This window comes from Drechmeria coniospora, chromosome 03, assembly GCF_001625195.1.
Source record: "Drechmeria coniospora strain ARSEF 6962 chromosome 03, whole genome shotgun sequence".
Classification (NCBI taxonomy): Eukaryota; Fungi; Ascomycota; class Sordariomycetes; order Hypocreales; family Ophiocordycipitaceae; genus Drechmeria; species Drechmeria coniospora.
Window position 1 is genome coordinate 1,080,109 of NC_054391.1, and position 24,852 is coordinate 1,104,960.

The 24,852-nt window shown below is 53.9% G+C and overlaps 7 protein-coding genes across 7 annotated transcripts; 4 read left to right on the top strand and 3 right to left on the bottom strand.

The window, feature by feature from the left end:
* Positions 1-2,709: 2,709 nt before the first annotated feature.
* On the top strand, positions 2,710-4,623 carry DCS_06169 (uncharacterized protein; the record flags this gene model as incomplete). Its single annotated transcript, XM_040803460.1, has 3 exons — positions 2,710-2,750; positions 2,822-3,779; positions 3,850-4,623. The coding sequence occupies 3 exons, from the start codon at positions 2,710-2,712 to the stop codon at positions 4,621-4,623; spliced, it is 1,773 nt and encodes a 590-aa protein (XP_040653564.1).
* A 1,018-nt stretch (positions 4,624-5,641) lies between these two features.
* Positions 5,642-6,976, top strand: DCS_06170 (WD repeat protein; the record flags this gene model as incomplete). Its single annotated transcript, XM_040803461.1, has 1 exon — positions 5,642-6,976. One exon carries the CDS (start codon positions 5,642-5,644, stop codon positions 6,974-6,976), a length of 1,335 nt encoding a protein of 444 aa, XP_040653565.1.
* A 423-nt stretch (positions 6,977-7,399) lies between these two features.
* On the bottom strand, positions 7,400-10,627 carry DCS_06171 (2-oxoglutarate dehydrogenase E1 component; the record flags this gene model as incomplete). The annotated part of the gene is made up of 2 exons (XM_040803462.1): positions 7,400-7,944; positions 8,014-10,627. 2 exons carry the CDS (start codon positions 10,625-10,627, stop codon positions 7,400-7,402), a joined length of 3,159 nt encoding a protein of 1,052 aa, XP_040653566.1.
* Positions 10,628-12,653: 2,026 nt separating this feature from the next.
* On the top strand, positions 12,654-14,657 carry DCS_06172 (RNA polymerase II transcription factor related protein; the record flags this gene model as incomplete). Its single annotated transcript, XM_040803463.1, has 2 exons — positions 12,654-12,792; positions 12,853-14,657. The coding sequence occupies 2 exons, from the start codon at positions 12,654-12,656 to the stop codon at positions 14,655-14,657; spliced, it is 1,944 nt and encodes a 647-aa protein (XP_040653567.1).
* A 1,092-nt stretch (positions 14,658-15,749) lies between these two features.
* DCS_06173 (mitochondrial AAA ATPase) lies at positions 15,750-18,800 on the top strand (the record flags this gene model as incomplete). Its single annotated transcript, XM_040803464.1, has 1 exon — positions 15,750-18,800. The coding sequence occupies one exon, from the start codon at positions 15,750-15,752 to the stop codon at positions 18,798-18,800; it is 3,051 nt and encodes a 1,016-aa protein (XP_040653568.1).
* A 401-nt stretch (positions 18,801-19,201) lies between these two features.
* Positions 19,202-21,156, bottom strand: DCS_06174 (ATP synthase beta chain; the record flags this gene model as incomplete). The annotated part of the gene is made up of 7 exons (XM_040803465.1): positions 19,202-19,893; positions 19,949-20,503; positions 20,566-20,608; positions 20,671-20,756; positions 20,832-20,853; positions 20,920-21,052; positions 21,146-21,156. The coding sequence occupies 7 exons, from the start codon at positions 21,154-21,156 to the stop codon at positions 19,202-19,204; spliced, it is 1,542 nt and encodes a 513-aa protein (XP_040653569.1).
* A 688-nt stretch (positions 21,157-21,844) lies between these two features.
* DCS_06175 (glycoside hydrolase family 13) lies at positions 21,845-24,347 on the bottom strand (the record flags this gene model as incomplete). The annotated part of the gene is made up of 8 exons (XM_040803466.1): positions 21,845-21,874; positions 21,928-22,558; positions 22,609-22,944; positions 23,001-23,692; positions 23,749-23,861; positions 23,914-24,013; positions 24,071-24,195; positions 24,260-24,347. 8 exons carry the CDS (start codon positions 24,345-24,347, stop codon positions 21,845-21,847), a joined length of 2,115 nt encoding a protein of 704 aa, XP_040653570.1.
* Between the last annotated feature and the right edge of the window lie 505 nt (positions 24,348-24,852).

Sequence of the window (24,852 nt, forward strand, 5' to 3'; positions counted from 1 at the left end):
GAGGCTATCTAGTAGGGGCAATATCTCGATTTATGACATGATTGGGAAAAAATCAGAAGGCGGGAAGGGAAGAGAAACAAGCTCAATACAGGAAGGGGTATTCTGGTGGTGCTGATTACAAACGGTGCGACTCCTGCAGGTAGGAGCTGCATTCCGACCTTGGGATTCGCAAGTAGCAGATGACGCCGCTATACCGTTGCAAACACAGCGTAGTCATCTCGGTGAAAGGTTGAAAGAAGTGAGAGGAAGTTGAAAGCAGGGGAAGGGGTGAGGGGGAGAATACGGTGGGAATGCTGGGCCGGCTCTACCTTTGGTCAACGGTCGCGGCGCTGTTAGTTGCCGTGGCCAGGCGGCGAGAGGTGCATGACGCGCTTGGTTCCCTGGTACTCCGTACGTGAAGCAAGTAGCGTAAGGATTCGCGAAAGGATAAGGCGCTGGCGTTGCCGAGCGCGGCTCGCTGCACGCTGTGTGGAAGTTGGGTTTCGTATGATGCAACTCTCGATGGCTGTCGCGATAGCGAGCTGATGGTGGGTAGTTTTCTAGCTGGGAAAACTTCGGGGTACAATTTGCAGCAGCGGTCAGTGAGGTACTTGGTGCACTGGGAGTACGGAGTACTGCAATAAGTACAACGTATTGTACTTATTTAGGTGCAAGTCCAAGATACTTATGTACGGAGTACTGCATTAAGTGCAACGTATTGTACTTACTTAGGTGCAAGTCCAAGATACTTGTGCACGGAGTACGAAGTACGGAGTACTGCAATAAGTACGGAGTACAACGTATTGTACTTGCTTAGGTGCAAGTCCAAGATACTTATGTACGGAGTACTGCAATAAGTACAACGTATTGTACTTACTTAGGTGCAAGTCCAAGATACTTGTGCACGGAGTATGGAGTACTCCGTGATGGTGTATTTAATAATAGCAAGCACGGAGCACACATGTACACTTACTGTACGGAGTACAAGGAAGTACTTGCTTAAATAATACAAGCAATAGTAATTACCTAGTACTTACTTGTACATGAACTCGCATGGGTGTGCTCAATTGCCGGTCGTGCTCCCTGGATCGCAGGTAATACCCCGCAATCTGCACCTACTGGACAGCTAAGTACATGTACTTGCAGTACTCAAGTGCGTGTGTAAGTAAGTACCTAAGTAAGTACTGTTGGGTGCTGTACGGAGTACAACCTACTTGTACTCGAAGTGATGGGCATTAAGTATTAGAACTTCAAGTAATTGTACGAGCCATACGGAGCAATATTACTTGTATATACCTGAGGTAATTACTAGGTATGTACATGTATGAAGAACTCATGTTCTAGTACTCCGTATTACTCCGTACTATGCAGAATTATTCCGTATTTACGGAGTACAGATACAGAGTACTGACGGACAGATCATATGACCGTCACGTCACGTGATGTTGTATTCATGGTGACAAACCTCTCTCAGTACTTGTACCATCTACTGGACATCGCACATCTACAACTACACCAGCATCAACATTACAATGGCAGCTGCCATCATCAATAGAACATGATGTCTTGCATCCATATCTTCTGACGACTTGTGAATACACCAATAATATTATGATAGGATTTGCATTCGCTTCATCAAACTATCCAAAAGCAGCCTTGAGGCGTCTACTGTATGGAGCCCGTCTGTACTGTATGATCGGTTCGTCTTCCGTTCACCATGCAATCAGCCACTCACGAGGTTGGCCACTCGCTCGGCTTGATGCATACTTTTCAGAATAAATGCGACGGGTCAGGCGATCATGTGGACGATACTGCTGGGCATGGCTGGTCGACGTTCCTATGACTTCCCTCGATTCCTACCCGCCCCGTTCAGGCCTCGGCCCCGTCAGTATATATGATCGAAGTGTCTCTGAGTATACGCCCGGCCAGATCCTTCGCAGGAGAAAAATTTGGCAAGGATTGCGTGCTTAGTCTCATTCTTGAGATTACCGAGGCACCTGGATATCTAATCATCAGTTGCCATCTACATCGATGCCTTGTGTGATCCGAATCTCATGCCTTTTTTGTGTCCAACCTAGCCCTGCGGAGGCGGTACGGGATGGAAATACTGTTTCCCGGGCAGCCAAGAGGTCACGACGGACGACACTATCAGTACAGATTAAACAAAAGCTGCTTCGTGGCAGCTGCAACTTCAGAACGATCCGTTGCCACAATCACCCCAGACAACCGTCCCCTTCCGTTCGCTGCCTGAGATGCGGTCCAAGCCTTTGATCTCTCATTGTCGTGGCCATTTTGGCCCAGCCAACGAATAATTCCTCCCAACGAATCTACGGCAAACCCACCTTGTTGGCCTCGTAAGAACGGAACGTGTTCCTCAACCTTTCCGCAACCATTTCCAACACGTGCCCACGGAACGAAAGGGAGGGCTTCCTTCCTAGTGCTGTCCAGCTATCCGATCGAGGCCTCACGCTGTGACGTTTTCGTGAGACGGAAGTAAAAGCATATCCCGTTTCGTGCTTTCCCGCTTCAAGGCTTACTCTGGCATCTTTTAATTGTGTCAGCTCGATGCCGTTGCAGGCACCCATCAAGAGCAAGAGTCGGCGGTCTGATACACCAGTCGTTTTCAGGTCATCGCCCAGAAGACGCAATCATCATCGGTCTCTGGAATCTCTGGCAAGTGCTTCGCCGGCAGCCAAGAAACAACACCCGAAGCAGCCACTTCACATCCGCATGAATTTGACGAAGACGCAAATGGACAAAATCACAGACGCGTACGAAGACTTGTTCTTTTCTCCCCTCTCGCTTTCCTATCATGTCGAGGTTGCCATGACCAGGTGAACAGTGACGCAGCTGACGCATGGCTCCGAAGGTTTACCAACAAGGTCAACAGCAGTCCCGGCCTGCGAGCTCATCAGGCAGCTGTCGAGACGACACCTACCAAGTCTACCTCTAACCCTCCGCGGACCGCTGCCGACTCTCGTCCCATAATGACCTACAGCCTTGGCAGCAGTGCCGATGAGAACAGGGGCGTGCCATCGACTCCATTCTCCGAACTGATGCCACAGGTTCAGGCTGATGGTCAAATGCCGGACATTTTTGCCCACAAAGGCCCATCGCTGCCGAAACGCCGCAACCTCCGATCACCTGTTCCAATCCAGGCCGATGCGAGTCGTATTCCTGGTCTCGTTGCTTACCGTCCGCCTACGGAATCCGTTGCCCATCCTGTATCGCCTCTCAGGCAGAGCAACCATGGCCGGGACAGCGATGGCGTGTCTGCCTACTGCCCAAGCGCCCACCTGTCGGATTCCATCTACCTCGGGCAGAAGCACACGACGACTTCCTCACAGAGGAGCATGGGCGGACCGGTCGTCGGCATGTATAATGCTTGGAATTCGATGGGGAATACCAGCGACTATCCAGAACCATCATCTCGTACTCACAACCTAGCTCAGCGGCCTCGGCGCTCCAAGAGTACCTCTGATGGCTTGGTGTCGGACAGCATGAGCCGTATGATGGGGCCGGTCCATACTTTGCCTCCGCCGCCCTCACCGCTTTCCAGTCATAATTCTCGCTGGGCTACCGACGTCCAGAACGATACGGCCGAGGGCGACTTGTTCTCACCCTTGGCCCTGTATTTCCGTGGTCGCGATTTTCCAACGTCCAAGAGGGGTGAAAAGGTCATGATCGGACGAAATGGCTGGCTCGAGCGTACCGAGCGATCACCAGAACGGGGCCTGCAGACGACTCGGAAGAAGCGAGCAGGCATTATCGAGAGCATCAAGAAGATTGCCAAGGATATGGTACGTGATTCCCTCCCCTTTGGGTGAGGGCGGAAGAGACTGCTGACGAATGCTGTCATGGGTGGAATAGACGGCAGAATTTGCCAACACCGGCCGACGATCGCAGCCTTCGACAAGAGAAGCTGCTTCACACATTGCCATCTCCCTCACACCGCGAGAGCAGAGTCTGCTATTTTGCGAGCTCGAGTTTCATCTCACCAGTGCACTGCATGATTTCATCACCGCCGAGCTCGAAAGGGGTCACCTCGTAGCAGATAATCTCAAGAGCATCTCGGATTGGTGGCTTTCTCAGGGCCGGCCCAAGGTTATCGGCTTCCGGTATGATTTAGAGACGCAGCTTGAGCTCGTATGTCTTCATGTCCACGACTTCAACTTCTACGGCCGCCACCAGAGCAACCCGGTGGAAATTGCCGGCCTCCTTGATGCCATGAAGGCGGATGCCCGCCAGATTCGGGTCCGCACCTTCTGCCAACCGGACTCGGTGATTGCGAAGCAACTTGTCGACTCGCAGTCGCTCTTCAACATGATCAATGTTTCACATTGCCGTCAGCTTGGCCTGTCCGAGATTGTCCAATTCTTCAGGGTCATCGTGGGGCGCGAGAAGCAAAAGCGAGAGGCACAAAGGACGACAGCGTCCCATCCCTGTTCGGCACGAAATCTTGCCGTTGATGATTCTCGGTGGGGGAGGCACCGCTACGAGAAAGATTGGCAACGACAGCATGGTGATCAGATATTCCCAGCCAGCGAAGTCCGGTATGAATCAGAGGTGGTGCACGACTACGATGAAGCAGTGGTAGAGCCTCTTCCATATGCTCGCCGACACCGGGGACAGAGCAGCACATAAGCTCGAAGAATCCAACCCAAGAGTGCTCCATAATCTCCGTTTCGAGACGTGCAACAAAAATGTAGGCAGACGGGGGTCTCGTTTCCTCGGAGTAGAAAGCGGAAATGCAGTTTGAGTTGGAATCCGAGGCGAATGCGCCCGCCTCGCCTGGCGCATCATGACCGGGAGCGGGATTAGAGCGGAAGAAACGAGGCTTTGTGGTGGTTTGCGTACGAGACACGAAGGCAGTTTCCGCCGTACTTGCGAAGGATTGGCTTGTTATTTGTTGCACAGGACCAGACGGTGGTAGATGATATCCAATGGTGTCCAGATGAACATGGGGGTGAGAAGGCGCCGTCATGTATGTATAAGTAATTCAAGCTATGAATTGTTGGATCTTGTCTAGGGTCGCAGGATGGTGCTCCATGAATTGCTCCGGTTTCTGAAGCAGAAAGGCATTGGATCCTGGTTATGAACCCCTCACCAAGTTTGCACACGAGGTTCGAGTACGGCATTCTTTCAGGATTGAGCCTCCTGTGGTACGAAAGTTCTGTTATTATTCCGAAGCAAAGAAAAAAAGGGAATATTCGGCATCATATCCACACTTGTATAAATATCGTATGAAGGGAGCTGCCTGAATTGCTTGTCAGTAGTCGGATGTAAGTAATTTGACTACCCGGCACCAAGTATCCAATGATGCCAATGCTAGGATGCACTGTGTGACTTGTCACGTATGCACACTGTATGTAGGTGTGAGTTGCCTCTGTCAGAAAAAATCCCAAACTAGGAATACACTGTACATGGTCTATCGTGCAGTTTTGTCGACTATACCGTCAACATTGAGTCGCATTTCTATACATGCTCCGACACACACGGGTTTAGGTACTACGCCCAGGATCAACGCCCACTTTCTTCCTCCTCGTTCCTTGTCGATTTCCACGGCTGCTCGAAAAGTCTTGCCTCGGGGGATCGGCTGGGCCATTGGTTGCTAGCAGCAAATTGGCAGCAGGCAAGCCTATCGCCGACCCCCAACCTCAACATGTCTCCGTCTTCGGAGCCTTCCTCGACCCTCCTCCAGATTATTCCCCTCCCCCTCTTCCAACCCGACCTGTATGAGCGCGCCTGGGCTTCCGTACCGCACCCGACTCTCCCGCTACTCGCGACGGCCCACTCCAAAGGCGCGACCGTCTTCTCCCTCAGCACCCTCTCGTCTCACAGCACCCTCACCGGTGGCCACGCCCGCTCCGTCCGCTCAGTCGCCTGGAAGCCGGGTCAGCCGCCGCAAAAGCTATGTCTCGTCACGGGGAGCTTCGATTCCACCGCCGGCCTTTGGCGCTGGGAGGCTGACGCAGCTCTCGAGGCTGGTGCCGCCGATGATTTGGAGGTGGACATGAGCACCCGCGTCAGTCGTTCGACGGCCGACGGCGAACTCGACTCCGAACCTGACGGTGGCACCGACAAGTCGTGGGAGTTCACTCTTGTTCTCGAGGGCCACGACTCGGAAATCAAGTCTTGCACCTTCTCCCCCTCGGGTACCTACCTCGCCACCTGCTCGCGCGACAAGTCCGTCTGGATATGGGAAGACATCGGTGCCTCCGAGGACGACGACGAGTGGGAGACGGTTGCTGTCCTCAACGAGCACGAAGGCGACGTGAAAGCCGTGGCCTGGTGTCCGGACGTGCCAGGCCGCAACAGGCGGCGGCACTATAGCCCCGACGTTCTCGCGAGCGCCAGCTACGACAACACGGTCCGCATCTGGCGGGAGGATGGTGACGGCGAGTGGGTATGCGTCGCCGTCCTCGAAGGCCACGACGAGACCGTCTGGGGTCTGCAGTGGGAGCCACGACCGAGAGATGAGAACCAGTTCCCCAGACTCCTGACCTTCTCGGCCGACAAGACGATTCGGATATGGTCGCTCAAGGAAGAAGCCGAAGCGGACGACGATGGCCCCCGAGTTGCTTTCAGCGGCATCCCCAACACGATGCGGAAGTCCCTGAGAGAAGAGTGGAACTGCACCGCCGTGCTGCCCAAGGCTCATGATAGGGATGTCTATTCGGCCACTTGGAGCGCCGACTCGGGTCTCATCGCCAGCACCGGAAGTGACGGCCGCATCGCCATGTACAAAGAAGGGAATTCGCCGGCGGCTCATGTTCATGCCCCTGCAACGAAACTAAACGATCCCTCGGCGCTCTCGACGTCTTGGGAGGTAATTGCCACCATGCCCAACGCTCACGGAGCCTTCGAAGTCAATCACATTACCTGGTGCAGACGGTACGATGCCGGCTCCGAGCGGAGAGGCGAGGAAGAAATGCTCGTCACGACGGGAGATGACGGCCTGGTACGTCCGTGGCAGGTTAAGCAAGAACAACGTTAGATTACTCTAGATTCGCGAGAACTAGAAGCACGTAGACGAATGAATGCAAGCAGGTTATTGTCAACGCAACCGGCAGCCCTCCGAGTTGCCGAGCTGCTCAAGATTAAACAGGTCGTCCTGTTGTTCTATTTTCGAAACACGACACCTACTACTACATTACGAAATTCTATGCTGCCTTTGACCGTGCCCGCCCTGCACGACAATACCTGGAACAAAGGCGCAGCAGATAACCCTCGAAGCTAGTTTCAAGCGAGCTTTTCGATATCATGGGGCGCAGAGGGACCGCTCCCATCCCGGCGGCTCTCTCGCATCTGGCAGCCCAGAATGCATCATGCAACATCCCACCCACGTTGGCCCCTTCCACAGACGAAAGCCGCAGTCGGGCATCGGAAAGCAGGACCAGTCTCTGCTCGGCCGTCCCGCCTACTCGCCCTTCAACTTATCCTGCTTGACGGTAAAGGCCATTTCGAGCAAGTCACGCTCCTCTTCCTGATGAATCCGCTTCATGCCCGTCGCCACAGACGCGCTCGGGTTGCGGCCAGCATACATGACATGCTTGCGATCGTGGTGCTTGGTCTGGTTTAGCAGCGTTTCGATGCGAGGCTGTGTAAAACTCCAGGCACCGGCGTTGAGGGGCTCCTCCTGGGCCCAGACAATCGTCTTCGCGTTGGGGTACATGTCCAGGTTCTCCTTGAGCTGCTGCCACGGGAAGGGGTTCAGCTGCTCGACGCGCGTGATGGCAACATCGTCAATCTTGTTTTCCATGCGGTACTTGTGCAGGCTCGTCCAGACCTGGCCGGAGCAGAGGATGACGCGGTCAACCTCCTCCGGGGACTTGATGGCGCCGGTTTGGTGCTCGGGGTCGGGGATGATCCACTGGAATCCCGCGTTAGGGCCGTCGAATTCCTCAATGTTCGAGCGAGCCAGGGGATGGCGGAGAAGAGATTTGGAGAAGAAGATGATGAGAGCTAGCGAGCCAGGCTGTCAGCAAAACTCAAGTCCCCAACCGACACGGAGCACACCAGGGCAACACTTACGCTTTCGGAACTGTCGCTGCATCTGTCGGCGCAGCACGTGGAACAAGTTCGCAGGCGTCGTCATATAGGCAATCTGCATGTTGCAGTCCTGGTGCTGGCGGACAAGCTTCTCCTCGGATGGGAAGATGCGCGGGTCCTCGTTGCAGAGCTGCAGGTAGCGTTCCAGACGACCCGAAGAGTGTTCGGGACCCTGGCCGTCGTAGCCGTGCGGGAGAGACATGACGAGGCCGGTTCGCTGCATCCACTTGACCTCGCCCGAGGCGATGAACTGGTCAATGATGCACTGCGCGTTGTTGGCAAAGTCGCCAAACTGAGCCTCCCACATGACGAGAGCGTTGGGCGACGACAGCGAATAGCCGTACTCGAATCCGAGGGCGCCAAACTCGCTCAGGGATGAGTTGGAAATGACAAACTTGCCCTGGTCCTTGCTGATGTGCTGCAGGGGCGTGTAGGTCTCCTCGGTGTCCTGGTCGTGGAAGACGGCGTGGCGCTGCGAGAAGGTGCCTCGCTCGACGTCCTGGCCGGACACGCGGACGTGGTATCCCTCAGTCACGAGCGTGCCGAAGGCGAGAGCCTCGGCGGTGGGGAAGTCGATGTTCTGGCCCTCAACGACCGACTTGGTTCGGTTGTTGAGGATGCGCTTCAGGTTGCGGTGTATCTGGAACCCTTCAGGAGCAGATCCAATGATCTCGCCAACGTGCTGCAGCGTCGTCTTGTCGACCTTGGTGGCGTTGTGGGGCAGGACCTCGGTGGCGAGCTCCTTGGGGGACTTGAAACCGTTCCAGGCCGACGTCGTCCACTCCTTGGACGTCGGTTGGTAGTCCTTGGACTTGTCGAAGCTCTCCTCCAGCATGCCCCAAACCCACTTCTTGTGCTCCTCGACATCTTCCTTGGTGAAAGTGCCATCCTGAAGAAGCTTGTTGACGTAGACATCAATCTGCGGCTCCTTGGAGTTGATGCGCTTGTACATCAGTGGTTGGGTGAAAGACGGCTGATCGGTCTCGTTGTGGCCGTACTTGCGGTAGCAGATGAGGTCAATGACGACATCGTGCTGGAATTCGGCGCGCCAGTCGGCAGCAAGCTGGCAAACAAAGTTGACGGCCTCGACGTCGTCGGCGTTGACGTGGAAGACGGGCGCATCGATGGCTTTGGCGATGTCGGTGCAGTAGGCCGTCGAGCGGGCGAATCGAGGATCGGTCGTGAAGCCGATCTGGTTGTTCACAACCAGGTGGACGGTGCCGCCGGTGGAGAAGGCGGGAAGAGAGTGGAATCCGAGACATTCATAGACGATGCCCTGAGCGGCAAAGGCAGCGTCACCGTGGAGGAGAACGCTCATGGCGGTTCGGTGAACCTTCTCGTCGTTGTTGTAGTGCTGGATGGCGCGCGTCTTGCCGAGGACGACAGGATCTTCGGCTTCCAAGTGGGAAGGGTTCGCGACGAGCGAGAGCTGGACACGCTTGCCCGAAGGGGTAGGCCGTTCGAAGTTCATGCCGAGGTGGTACTTGACGTCGCCGGAGCCCTCGTCCTCGCCGCCACCGGTGCCAGCAAACTCGGAGAAGATGGACTCGTTGGGCTTTCGCACAACGTTGGAGAGGACGTTGAGTCTGCCTCTATGGGGCATGCCAATGACGATGTCCTTGACACCGTAGTCGACGCTGCGGTCGATCAAGGCCTTCATGCCGGGGACGAGGGTCTCGCAACCCTCGAGGCCGAATCGCTTGTCGTTGGGGTATTTGGTCGCCAGGAAGGACTCGAAACTGGAGCTCCATATGAGTCTGTCAAGGATCCGGCGCTTCTCATCAATCGAGTACTTGAAGGGTTGGGGGACCTCCAGACGCTCGCGCAGCCAGTCGCACTTTTCACGGTCGGGGATGTGGATGAATTCCACACCGTACGCGCCGGCATAGATCTTCTCGCAGGCGGCAACGATCTCGCGGAGCGTCATCTTCTCGCGGCCCTCCTTCTTGAACCTAGGCAGAATGCCGGGGCCGAGCGTGTACTCCTTGTCGAGGTCCTTGTCGGTGAAGCCGTAATGCTCGAGAGTGAGCTCCTTGGGCTTGACGTTTCCAAAGCCGGCAGTGGTGTTGCGGATGCCGAGAGGGTCAATGTTGGCCTTGTGATGTCCGCGAGCCTGGTAGGCGCGCACGAGGAGCTGAACCTTGAGATGGTTCGTGACGTCGGAGCCATCCTCGAGAGCGAGGCCACCGCCGAGTCGAGGCACGCCACCCGTCATGTTCGGCACCAGGTTGGGAGGGGGCTGGAAGGCCTGGGAGATGGGCATGTCGCCGCTCTCCATGTTCTTGAAGTAGACCTGCCACGATACGTGGACGTTCTTGGGGTCTTGCTTCCACTGCATGTACATCTCATCGATATAGTTGGCCGTGCTTCCCGAGAGAAAGTTATCGCTCGGATCGGGCGGTGAGTTGGTCGCGCTGGTTGCGTAGAGCCGGCCAGCAAGAGCGGGGGAGGAGGCAAGGGATCGTCGGGAGGCAGCGAGCTTCCATGGCGAGGTGCTGGCCACCGTCGTCGATATGGCCCGACTTGAGGGCGAGCTCGGGCATCTCGCGCTTCGAGGAAGCTGAGAGCCAGCTCTACGGAGCGAATTCCTCAACATGGCCAAGGTGATTTGCTGACGCAGACGGGGGACTCGGACGTTTCGGGAGACAACAATTGCTGTTGTCTTGACAGAGGTAGGTAGGTGCGAGTGCTCAGAGCTGCTCAAACAGACGACACATCCCACAATCTCGAGATCGCAAAGATCACAAAAGAGTGGCGGAGTAAGTCGGTCAGTCCAATCGTGATGGCTCGCGCGCGAGAGATGTTGACGCAGCTGGACAAGGATGAGGTAGTATTCCGTTTCAAGGAAGAGAAGACTCGAGTGCGAAAAGTTGCATGGTAGGTACAAGTAAATAGTACGGAGCACGAAAGGAAACCGTAGGTGTACTGTACTGTAAGTACATGCGCACTTACTGTGCATGTGCAGTACAGCACAAGTACTAGTAAGTACTAGTACAGGCAGTACTACCGTACTCCCGGTATGACGGCAAAACCTGTCCAGTCCCGAGACTCACCTCCTGGGGGAGACCCCAGGCTCCTGCAGCCACTCAGAGCACTGAAGCCAGCTCAGCTGACGCTGAGATTGGCGCGTTTAGTGGAGAGACCCAGCGAGTGCACGGCGCAGCCGCCCCCGGGGCGTGGAGACAGTGTGCATGACGAGAATAAATACCGATCCTACCCACAGTCCGCAGTTCGATTCGAGGTACACCGTGCAAAGAGCATTCATTAGCACGATTGGATTTGGGCCTACTCCCTAGAAGGCGAAAGCGTGCTTACAGGAGGAATACAAGCACCTAGTACGGAGTACGGAGTAGTTGTATAGCATGCAAACAGTTGTGCATGCATGTACGGAGTACGTACCTTGAACTCCAGTCAGCATTCTCCTACAGATCTGGCAAGTCGAAATTCTAACGCCGCATGGGTGGAATTTGCAAGTTCCAGATTTGTAGGAATCAGTGAGAAGGTGTGCATGATGCCTCTTCGTGTAGCAATCTTCCTTGGGTACCCCAGCAAGTGTAGGTGGAAGTATCGTGCATATGTTTACCTTACGGAGGACTTGTATTACTCATGTTGTATCTCCAAGGTCTACTGTTACATGTACTGTACAAACGTACTGTACATACTTACTGTTTACTGTAAGTATTACATACTGTACTCCGTATGGCGGAGAAAAAAGTAATTGTGGGTGGGTCTAGAGCTTCGTCATGGAGCTGGGCGTGTTTTGTTTTCTTTGCTCCCTACGACCTTTGCCTCTCCAATCTACAAGTACAGTAAGTACAAAGTAATTACCGGAGTACTCCGTATTTATTTCAGTAGGTAGTTATCTAAGTAAGTAGAGTAGAGTGGTCCTACACAGTACAAATATGTAGCGATATTTCCGAACCCGTTTCGGTGGCAAGTACCTAGTACTGTTCGATTACCTAAGTACATGTTCCTGCAGGTTTGCAACACCTACAATACTTACCTAGGTAGTAAGTACTTGTACATGCACGCTAGTATTTTTCCTGCTGTAGAACAAAGTAAGCACTGAAAGTACAGTGCTGTAGTACACACCTGTTCCCTACAAGTAGGGAGATACCTGCTGTAATTTGGTACCTACTTGGTGACCATGCAACTTAACACGGTACAGAATGGGGTCCAGCAGCCTAACAAACCTGCCCGCCAGAGGCTTGTGACACCTTGCATTGCTCTGCACATGTAACCTAGTACTTGCACATGCATACTAGTAATATTGCAAGTGATGCGCTTACTTACGTCGGTGGAACTTGGAGCTTGACTCCATCAACTTCATCCATCCCCTAGGAACCTTCTCGAGCCTCTCTATATCATTCAAGCGATGTGCACCTCATTCTATTCTACTGATTTTCGCCCCAGTCCCAGGTGTAGCTCGCAGTATCAGCTCGGAATTATATAAACGGAGCAAAGAAGAATTGACCTAGTTGGTATGCCCCCGCATTAACCATACGAGCCACCAGGAGAGCACGAGGTATGGGAGCAAATGCAACGCATTCGCGGCTGTGAAGGAAGGCGAAGACATCACATTCAAGTACATACGGTCTCCTCCTCTTCACACAGCTGTCAAAATGGCCGTTCCTGTTGGCCGCACTCTCTACAAGAAAAAAGATGGCATCCTCACGTTGGCTGACGACAAGCAAACCGTGACCTGGACGCCGAATACTGGCGGGCCCCCAACAGTCACCCTTCCTGTATCAAGCATCACGAGTATGCCCTCCCATGTTCCTAGTTCGTTCAGGAGATTCTGATGGTTGTTCGTTTCACCAGATCTCCAGCAAACTCCAGACAGCTCACCGAAGGTGATGCTCAAGATCTTCGAGAAATCGAGCAACGGCGGCGATCCGGCAGCCTACCTCTTCCATTTCAACACATCCGAGGCAAAGGAGGAAGCGAGAGATGTCAAAAATTTGCTCTCAAAACTGTTGGTTGATCTGCGAGCCAACGATGCGAGCATCCCCAGGCCAGCACTTGGCACCCCGTCGGGGCCGGGGACCGCGACACCGGTTGGCGGCGGCGGCGGCAGCGCATCTGCATCCATGGCCTTCGCCAGCGCCGTCAACTCGCACCCATCATCCTCACGATGGTTCGATGACGGCCAGCTAAAGATGGATATTGAACTGCAGCAGTCCCTCATGAAGAAGGACAGGAGTCTGCATCAGACATTTGTCGAGGCCATTTCCACCAAGCCCGACTCCATTACCGGAGCTGCCTTCAACACTCAGTTCTGGTCGACGCGGACCAATCTTCTGCGCGCGCACGCCATCGAAATCAACCAGAAAAAGGGAGCCTACAATGTCCTTTCGACGGTGAAACCACGGACGGTCGATGGCGAGCTCAAGCTGAACATCAGCGTCGAGCAGGTGCAGATGATATTTGCCCAACACCCTTTGGTGAAGCGAATATACAACGAAAGCGTACCCAAACTTTCCGAGGCCGAATTCTGGTCGCGATTTTTCCTCAGCGGGCTCTCCAAGAAACTGAGAGGCGAGCGAGTGATGGTGAACGATCGGCCAGATCCTCTCTTCGACAAGTACGACCCAAACGAGAACACGGAGATTCGGCAGAGCAAAATCATGTCACAGAGCGTTCCTCACATCATTGATCTGGAGGCCAACGAGGAGAATCAGGGAGGTTTCCGGAGCGGGAATGCCAAGGATGTGGAGATGCGACCTCGAGCCAACATTCCGATAGTGAGGACGATCAATAGTCTGAGCGAAAAAATAATGGCCGACGTTGCTCCCTCCGATGCCACGGCCGACGACGGTCAGGGGGGGTACGACACGTACAACGAGCTGGCGTTGCGTGATCTGAGGGGTGATGCCCAGGAGCAGCGCATCATGCTCAATGTCAAAGAACAGAGCAAGTTCTTTTCCAAAGCGGACACGGCACCGTCTGCGAACGCGCGCATATTTGCGCAGCAGAATCCTGCCGATGTCCTGTTGAACATCAGAGGCGCAGTGCGGCGCTTCGAGGCCATCGGCGAGGACGGAACAGGTCTTCAAGCCGCCATCGAGTTTGCCGACGAGAGCGATAGCGACGGGGAGCATCAAAAGCCGCCCCGGGTCGGATCTCGCGCCGCCTTCAAGGCGGCGGAGAAGGAGGTCATGGATGGCGTCCTGCAGCAGCGGTCACAAAAATACGGCCACAGCAGCGACGCAACGACTCCCATGGGTCTGCCGGCGGGGATCAGCGAGAAGTGCGGGCTGACTCATGCGACGACCATCGAGTTTCTGCATCAGTTCTGGACCGCATTCCTCTCTGGCGACCCCGACCGAGCTGCCGAGCTGCAGTACCTGGCCGAATCGCTGAAGCGGTCCGCAAGCCGGATCGCCGCCGTCGCAGACGAGGCCGAGGAGGCGAGGGAGGCGGTGATTCGCAAGCGAAAGCAGGAGATCCGTGAACATTTTGAGCGCACAGGTAAGAAAATCAGGTGGAAGTCGGACATGGTTGGTGGCGGTCGCAACGCCGTCAACCGGATGATGCAGCCGGTGCTGGATGCACTGGCCAAGGCGCAGGCCGATTACTCGAGGGCCCTGGCTGCGGAAGGCGTTCAGATGTCGACGGAGGGATGAATTTCAGTGCAAGCTATCGTTGACTCGGAAGCGATGGCGCCCAGTCTGACGTGTGATTTCCCTCGAGCTCGACTAGCCTCCTATGTGACCCATTGCAGGAATGGTCATGTGTTGAGTGAGTTCCAACCCGTTGAATCCCGTCGATGAAGGTGGGACCTGGGGGAGGAAAAGGTTGGTGAGCTGCAGAAGGCATGGATTGCCTTGTTGTTGTTTTCCTCCTCCTTGATGGTAGTGGTAGGTAGGCGCCGATGGGATAGCCTTTCAACTTCGTTCGCTGGCTGGTGGGATATAACCAGAGCACACCCTCGCAGCTTTGGTAGCTATTTTATACCTATTTACAGAGATGGACTGCCCGTTTCTGCCAGTACCTATAGGGCAGCTGTATTGTAGGTGTTGTAACCTTAGCCCGTAACCACTCCTGTACCATAGATACGGATTGACAAGGCAAACTTTGCCATCAGCCAGAAGCTGTGACAGCTTCACTTCCTTGTCTGACGTCGTCAACATCGAATCGTGTTGGTGGATTACTCAACCGCATCTGCGTGACATAATATATACAAACCAGTCGCTTCCTTCTCCCATCTTCACACATCTATGGACATTACAGCGGGAGAGATTCATCCATCGCAACAGGATACAAATAGTTTGACATCCTTGCACACAAGCTCGCGTCTACTGGTCAATAGCAGGAGGAGTCGAGCCCTTGTCATCATCCCCTACCAAGTACGCCGCCCTTCTCAAACCGCTCGGTGGAGTTTGGTGGCTCGACAGTGTTGGCCATATTTTTCATCACATCGTCAGCCAAGTCTGGATATTCTGGCGGTTGGGAGGACAAAACTAATTTACGTAAGCAATCACATCATCACCCAATCACCAACCACCCCACCACAACACAAGAACAGGCTTGGTCGGTCAGTTGCAACGGTCCATCAATCATTTCCTCTCAACACACCAAGGGTTGTGATATCGATCGACATCGTCATCGTCATTTGCTCGTATCGTACGCGTACTTGTACTCGCAGTTTCACCCCTGAACACACAACGCATATCTTGTGTGTGTGTGTGTGCCGGCGACGTTGCCGAGCCGGTTGAATGAATGCTCTGGTAGCTCCCCGAGCGTTTCCTACCATTGCCTTCGGCTCGACCTCGACCTCGACCTCGGCCTCGACCCTCTACCGAGCGACATGCTGCCGTCGGTCCTTGCACGCATCTCTCGGACGTCGCAATGGCCACGGCTCCGGGGATAAACCTGCCGATGATTCGTTGACGGAGCACGATGTAGACCCAGAACCCCACGCCGAGACGTCAGGCGGTCGTACTCGAAGTCATGCGTCTGGACCCCCGAGAAACCGTGCTGCTCGCAAGCGGATCGCTTCGGCCTTGCCTCCGGTTCGACTTCCGGCCAATTTCCTCGAAAACAATGTATCCTTGTTCAACCCCAGCGCCCAGCCGAGGCTGCCCCTCGCGCTCGTCGAAGACGCAAGGCACGACAAGACCTCACGCCTCTATCTTGGCCAAGGCCCGACTTCTCAGCAGGCGTGCCAGACGCTCGAGTCCTACTTTGATACGGCATTGAGCGACCTACTGCGGAGGGTCAGCGAGCATTCCGCCGACCTCGCACTTTTCCAGCCAGAGAACGGCCGAACCAGAGGCAGTTGGAATTCGCCCGAGATGATAGAGAGAGTCGTACGCTTGTGGGACATGATTCTCGATTCTGCCTGGCACCTCGTAGACGCACTCTATCCTTCGCGACAAGCCGAATACACTTACAAGGCTCGCCCCTTTTGGTGGTGGCACCTCTACAAGGACCTCGATGATCGCACCCACAAATTCCGCGATCATTTCAGGACGCTTCCCATGTCACTTGCCGACCAGCTCAACTACGCAGAACACCTCGACTACCCTCTCCCGCACGCTCTTACAGACTTCCCTACAGACACGCTCGTCGCGATGCAGAATGCCCTCGAACGTGAGATGAATACCTCACCACCGTCCAATTTCGACCCGAAGACGAGCAGACGACCGATTTCCATTCTCTCACTCTCTGGTTATGGTGGCAAGGCCGTGTCGGAAGCCGTCGGCGAGCACCTTGCTTTTTGGAATAAAGCAGACCTCGTCCGACTCGACGCGCACGACCTGTCCATTCTGGTAGGAGAATACCTCGGCCAAAACTGGGCCTATTCCCGAGGTCCACTCTCCATGTTGGGGTTTCGGGCAGCGGAATTGAATGGCAAGTTAGTTGGAGAACCCGAAATCTTCGGCCGACATGGTGAAGACGAAGAGCAGGACGCCGAAGTTACCCATCTCGGTATACGGACAGTCCCCGCTACCCTGGAAGATGAGCTGGAAAAAATCAGGCAGGGCGGGTACGATTGTTTCACGAAATGGGAGAACCTAAAGATTGATCAGATCCTCCATCACCTCATACGATCTTCGGGCATCAAGTCGCAGTCCCCCGAAGTCCGACCAATTCTTCTTCACGTCCACGATCTGGTTGAATTGAGCATGACGTTGGAAGGATCCCTCCTCCTCAATAGACTGCGAACTTTAGTCGATGTGGCCTGGCAACAAGGTATGAAAGTTGCCATCTTGGGTACTTCCTCATGCGAGCGGCCGTCCGACGAATACCAAAACGCGATGCGTGATCTTTCAGTCGGCGATCTTGTCATCACTCGTCATATTCAGCCTGATCGAGCAGACCGTCCCAGTCCCAAGGGCCAGCATCGATTTCCATTCAGCCTGCAAAGGGTCGACTATTTTGTCGAAAATTTGCAAAATATCGACCGCATGCTCCGAGCAATGCACCCGGATATCGTGCATAAATCCTTAGACCTGTCCAGTGACAGCGTGAGGACATATCTACTCTCGGCCAATCCGCGATTCTCCATCTTACGAGACTCAATACTGCCGCTTCCCGAGATCTACCACCTTGCCCGTGCCTATAGATCGTTTGAGACCAAACACGAAGGCTGTGGCTCGGCCGGCTTCCTTGAACGATTCGCCATGGGTCCTTTGAGACAAAAGCCCGGGCAGTCATTTTTGGATGAGGAACCGGCCGACGACAACGGCGAGATGGGAGAGAAGTTGAACCGTGCCGAGGAAGCCAAGATGGAGGACAGAGCCGCCATGAAGCTGAACGAGTATGAAAAGAGGATATCGTCTGGCCAGATACATCGCGAAAACCTGCGAACGACGTTTGCTGACGTCCACGTGCCACCGGACACGATATCGGCCCTGAAACTCCTGACCTCATTGGCCATGGTACGACCGGACGCCTTTTCCTACGGTGTGCTCGCCCAGGACAAGATCCCGGGCTGTCTTCTCTACGGACCTCCAGGAACAGGCAAGACGATGCTTGCCAAAGCCGTCGCCAAAGAAAGCGGCGCAAATATGCTCGAAATTAGTGGTGCAACCATAAATGACAAGTGGGTAGGCGAGAGCGAGAAGCTGATTCGTGCCGTCTTCACCCTGGCCAAGCGACTGTCTCCTTGCGTCGTCTTCATTGACGAAGCCGACTCGTTGCTCGCGAACCGCAGCATGTTCAGTAACCGGCCTTCCCACCGCGAGCACATCAACCAGTTCTTGAAGGAATGGGATGGAATGGAGGAGACGAATGCCTTCATCATGGTCGCGACCAATCGCCCCTTTGATCTCGACGACGCAGTCTTGCGCCGGCTACCTCGCAAGATCCTGGTTGACTTGCCACTCAAAGACGATCGGACCGCTATCCTTCGGCTTATGCTCAAGGGAGAGATGCTGGACAGTTGCGTCTCACTCGAGCATTACGCAGAAATCACACCACATTATTCTGGTTCGGATCTGAAAAATGTATGCGTCGCTGCAGCAATGGCCGCTGTAGAAGAAGAAAACGAGGCGGCCGCAAAACATGCAGGCCCTGAACCATTCCGCTACCCCGAGCGGCGTGTGCTGCGACGCCATCATTTCGAAAAGGCGTTGAAGCAGATCCCTGCTAGCATCAGCGAGGATATGGCCTCGTTGAAGATGATTCGTAAGTTTGACGAGGAGTATGGAAACAAGAAAAAAGGCCCGAGGAGACACGGTATGGGGTTTGGCATCCTGGACGATAAGCACGCTCCAGCACACGAAACGAGAGTTAGACAGGCTGGTAATGGACAGACCTGACGGCTTGTATGATAATCGCTCATGACAAGGTTTGACATGAATTCACACCATGGCCCGCGACTATCGTGCTTCATACCGTGATGAACCTATTCTTGTAATACTTGCATTGCGGATAAATGAAGATTTCGCTAGACGCCTCATTCAACGAATACCCCAGGATAGACAAGATGCAACTTGAAAATTCAAATTTCACTCAAGCACTTCTAGCATCACGCGTTCAAGTGTGTACAGCCATCATCAATGTAGAGGAAAAAATTGATTTCTTGGTACACAGCCCACAAAAGAGACTTCGTTCAATAAATTAGAGCCAGGAACAAGTTCCTTCCCCGGCTCTGGCTCTCCTGGTCTATACACAGGCTCCATCTCAACACACGCCAGACCCGACATTACACATGGACGGCCTAGTTCTTCTCCAACTCGGCGAGAATCTGCTCACCCTTGACCTTAGCCGAGGCAAGGTCACCAACCATGTAGAAGGCACCCTCAGGCAGGTTGTCACCTTCGCCAGCCAGAATGGCCTTGAAGGAGGCAATGGTGTCCTTGAGGTCGACCAGCCTACCCTCGATACCAGTGAAGACATGGGCGACAGTGAAGGGCTGGCTCAGGAAACGCTGGATCTTGCGAGCACGCTCGACGGTGAGCTTGTCAGCCTCAGACAACTCATCCATACCCAGAATCGCGATAATGTCCTGGAGACCCTTGTACTCCTGCAGGATCTGCTGGACGCGGGTGGCGGTCTCGTAGTGCTCTTGGCCAACAACACGAGGGTCGAGCATACGGGAGGTGGAGTCGAGGGGATCCACAGCCGGGTAGATACCCAGCTCGGAAATGCCACGAGACAAGACGGTGGTGGCGTCCAAGTGAGCGAAGGTGGTAGCGGGAGCAGGATCAGTCAAATCGTCGGCAGGAACATAGACAGCCTGGACGGACGTGATGGAGCCCTTCTTGGTGGTGGTGATACGTTCCTGCATCTGACCCATGTCGACGGCGAGGGTGGGCTGGTAACCGACAGCAGAGGGAATACGACCGAGAAGAGCGGACACCTCGGAACCGGCCTGGGTGAATCGGAAAATGTTGTCGATGAAGAGCAAGACTGCAGGAGCTGTTAGAAATCAAAGTAGTTCGGAAACACCGAATCCTAGACTTACCATCCTGTCCCTCTTGATCACGGAAGTACTCAGCAACGGTCAAACCAGTAAGAGCAACACGAGCACGGGCACCCGGAGGCTCGTTCATCTGACCAAAGACCAGAGCGACCTTGGACTCGCCATCAAGCTGAATGACAGAGGTCTCCTGCATTTCATGGTACAGATCGTTACCCTCACGGGTACGCTCACCGACACCAGTGAAGACGGAGTAACCACCGTGAGCCTTGGCGATGTTGTTGATAAGCTCCTGAATGAAGACAGTCTTGCCGACACCGGCACCACCGAAGAGACCAATCTTTCCACCACGAGCGTAGGGGGCGAGAAGATCGACGACTTTGATACCAGTGACCAGAATCTCGGCAGAGGTAGACTGGTCGGTGAAGGCAGGCGGGTCCGCATGGATGGGCAGGAATTTGTCGGACTTGATGGGGCCACGCTCGTCAATTGGATCACCGGTGACGTTCATGATGCGACCGAGGGTAGCAGGGCCGACGGGAATGGTGATGGGAGCGCCAGTGTCCCTGGCCTTGGCGCCTCGGACAAGACCTTCGGTACCTGTGATGACTTGGTCAGTACTGCAGTAAGATGAAGGGGGTATGTGTTTCGAGAAAACTCACCATCCATGGCAATGCAACGGACAACATTCTCACCGAGATGTTGCTGAAGAAGTGTCAATAACGGCGGTACACGTGTTGATGGCGTCGCAAGATGATGCCACATACCGAGACCTCAAGCACGAGCTTCTGGCCGTTGTTCTGCGTCTCCAGAGAGTTCAAGATGGCAGGCAGCTTGGCCGTGTCGAACTTGACTGTAGGATTCGTTAGCTACCAGCGTTCCGCTAGAATGGTCGGCCCAAGTGGGCCTTTCGCAAGATTTGACTGACCGTCGACGACGGCACCGATGACCTAGAGGAAAGGACGTTTTGTCAGCAAACAGTCGCACGACCGCTGGGGTGTGGATAGCCGGCTTACCTGGTGAATCTTTCCATCTCCAACACCGGCATTGGCCGTAGAGGCAAATCGGAGAGACGCAGGCTTGATAGCACGTCGCGTGGCGGTCGCCGCAAAGGACGGACGGGCCGCTCTGGCGAAGGTGGAAATGCCGCTGTTGACGAGGTGTTGTCAGCACAATCGACCTCAATTGGCGCGGACAACGCTTGGGGACCGATATAAAATAGGTTAATAGGTCGAAACTCACCTCTTGAACATCTTGCCAAATGGCCAGAGAGCGATCCGAGATGGAAGTGGAGAGAGATTGGTTGAGACTGGGGAGATTTTGCAGATTGAGCAGTTTTGCTCGAGACGGACAACTTCGTCGGTTAGAGCTTTCAGGAAGGTCACGTGTCAATTGCGCTAATCTGAAATTGGGTAATACTGACCGCACAGTGCGCAGTTCCCCTCACAGTGCTTTACGTAAGCATTTACGCCTTACTCCCCATGGAGTCCGGAGTTCTTACAGTATTAATATTCCGTATTTCTTCGTATGGAATATTACTGTATACTTAGAGCAATGAGCACTTGCATGTGTACAACTAAGTACTTGTGTTTGTGCGGAGCATACTTGTAAGTATACATGTACTACAGTACACGATAATCCATGTGGTTGTACACCAACTGGTCAAATCATGTTATTGTTTGCCGCATCTCCGTTCAGCATCAACATCCGTTGTGAAACGCAGATTGACACATCTGAGATGCATCAAACGTTGCACTCATGCAGTCGGCACACCGGCACTAGAAATCTGCAACAAGCTCTGGAAGCTTTTGAGGGGAATATTGGACGCATATTACGGAGTAATCCAAGCAGGGATATGATTACCCTCCCCCCCCTCCCATCGTACTACCAAGCCACCGAACATAACGATTGTGTTGTGCCTCACGGTACAGTATCTCGGGCCTAGGCCACCGTTTCCTCCAATGCCAGAACCTAAAAAAAGCGTGAGTAACCATAAACGAGGGGGTTTCCTTGCCAGAACTGACCAGAGCAGTGCGAGTGGGGATGTAGATGTGAGTCCAGTTCTTCCGGCCGTTCCATTCCATTGGAGTTGTGAAAAAACGAGTGTTTTCGTCAATCCTGCTGAAACCGCCAGCGTCCTTGGCGTCGGAGTTGAGAACAACGCGGTATGTTCCCGCAGTCTCGATGCCGATCCGATAGTCTTTGAAGCTCTCGGAAGGGTGAAAGTTGAAGATAAAAACGAGTCCAGCTCTCTCGAAAACAATCACCTTGTCGCTTTCATTCTTCAAGGAGATGTAGGCCTGTTGCGCATGAAGCCAGCCATATTTCTCCTCGCACTTGTTCATCATGCGATCAAAATTGTTCAAATACTGGTAGCGAAGTAGGTGGTCTTCCGTCAAGTTCAGCTGCCTACGAGCATACCAGAACGAGTTGTTGTTTCCCTCTCGTGGGAAGTCGAGCCACTCGGGGTGACCAAACTCGTTGCCCTCGAAATTCAGGTACCCCTCGCCACCCAACGCGTGAGTCAGGAGCCGGATCATTTTGTGAAGACCCATGCCACGCTCGATCACCGGTGTCAGCGGTGACAGTGTTGACATATTGGTGTACATTTCCGCATCACAAAGGTGAAAGATGAGAGTCTTGTCACCGACAAGCCTGTCTCAAGGTCAGCATATGCGGGGAGAGTTCTCCAAGTGTCGACGTACGCCTGGTCATGGCTTTCACAATAAGCGATCGTCTTTTCGCCATGGCGGCGGTTCGTCAAGGTGAAGCAAATGTTGGCGAGGTCCCACTGCTCGTCCTTGAGCTCCTTTAGTATCTTGATCCACATGTCCGGGATTGCCATTGCCAGGCGGTAGTCGAAGCCAACACCGCCAAGCGAGAGAGGCAAGCAGAGTGCAGGCATGCCGGAGACATCTTCGGCAATGGTAATACAATCCGGATACAGCAAGTGCAACATTTCGTTGGCCAGCATGAGATACACGACTGCTTCTTCGTCGACATCGGAGCCGAAGTACTCGTGATAACCGCCGGAAAAGCCGCTGCAGTCAGTCGTTAGCAGAGACATGGGCCTTTGGAAGGCAGGAGCGCGACTTACGTGCCCATGCCGTGGTGCAAATAGAGCATGCTGGTCACGCCATCAAAGCGGAAACCATCAAACTGATATTCATCCATCCAAAAACGCAGGTTGCTAAGGAGGAACCGCATTACTTCATGGTGGCCGTAGTTGAACAATCTGCTGTCCCACTGATCGTGGCGGCCCCTGCCACCGGTGTGGAAATATTGGTGATCCGTCCCATCAAACTCGTTGAGCCCATCCAGAACATTTTTCGAGGCATGACTGTGAACAACATCCAGGAGCACAACGATACCCATACCATGAGCCGTGTCGACAAGCTCCTTGAGGTCCTCGGGTGGACCATAGCGACTGCTGGCGGCGAAGAAACTGTTCACTTGATACCCGAAACTGGCATAGTAAGCGTGCTCCATGATTGCCATCAATTGGATCACGTTGTAGCCCAAGTCTTTGATTCGAGGCAGCATGTTCTTGGTGAACTCTTTGTAGGTTGCGACACGCTGATCTGGGGTGGAAATGCCGACATGTGCCTCGTACACGCGAGCACTCGTCGGCTTCTTGGGACGCATGTGCTTGAACTTGTACTTCTCACACTGTGGCGGGTTCCAAAAGCGAGCTTCGTAGGCTGGAGAGACGCTCAAATCTTGTGTTACGTACGTGATCCAAGCCGGGAGTCGGTCAACCCGTCCGCAACCGGGCAGTTCGAGGGAGATCTTGATGGCAGGTCAGAATTGGAGGCCCATGTTCCGTCGGGTCATTCAACGTTTACCTTGATCTTGGAGTTGTGATCTATCGCTGGCTTGCCATCCTGGGCATGAATGACAATCTCGAAAACACCAAAGTCGTCCTTCTTCATTGGGTGGGAGTCCCGGTTCCAGTCATCTCGAAACATGTCAGTCATCATCAGCCCGACGGAAAGTTCACTGGAACCTACTAAATTCGCCGACGAGGGAAGCTTTTGTGGCGTTTGGCGCCCATTCTCGGTATGTGATGTTATTTTTGTCGTCGATATTAAAGCCGAATTTATCAACTCCCTAACGAAGTCATCAATAAGCAAGGACTCATGTGTCGCTTTGGCGCAAGCCTCTCACCATGGAGAACTTTTCTACACCACCCTCCGTTTCATCGATTTTCTTGATCCATTCCTGAGCTTTGGCGTAACGTCGTTTCAAGGCATCGCTGAATGGAGCCAGCCATGGATCCAGCTTCACAACACCTGCATGCCATGCCGATTAGTGCCGGTGCTCTTCGTCCATCAAGCTCGACAGGCAGTAACCCACCAGTGCCGTCCTTGGGCACATCGTCCGCATCTGCACAGGCAGCATTCATGCCCGGGCGTTTGGACGGGTTCTCGAGAATGGCAGTCATACTTGACTATATTATCGTATCGATAGACTCTGGTGATGCCTGAGCGGGGTAGAAATGACGATCTTTCTTGGGTAAAGTGCTCCCTGCGAAGGGGGGCGAGACCATGCGGAGGGATTCGAACGGGTTTAGGGCAGACACAACTCCGTACAGGTTGCGAGGACGGCCTTGGTAGGTGGTTGAAAGCGGTGCAGTGTCGAAAATGCACAGCTAGGAAGGGAAGAGGTTGGAACCAGATTGAAAAGGAGGTCGAGTCGAATTCCGTGGGCAGTTGTAGACCTCGTGGCAGGAGCCCATATCGATAGAAAACATGCCTCCTCCTATTGCAACCAAATGACGTTAGGATGAAGATTTAACACATACCTCCCAAGCCAAGGTACGGTGGCGACAGCGGCACCCTGGTGCCTACTTCTACTGTAAGTACAGTAAGGAAGTACGAAGAACTACCAAGTAGGTACGTTAAGGCAATACCAGGTCCGAATAGTGCACAAGTACTCTGTACATGTAG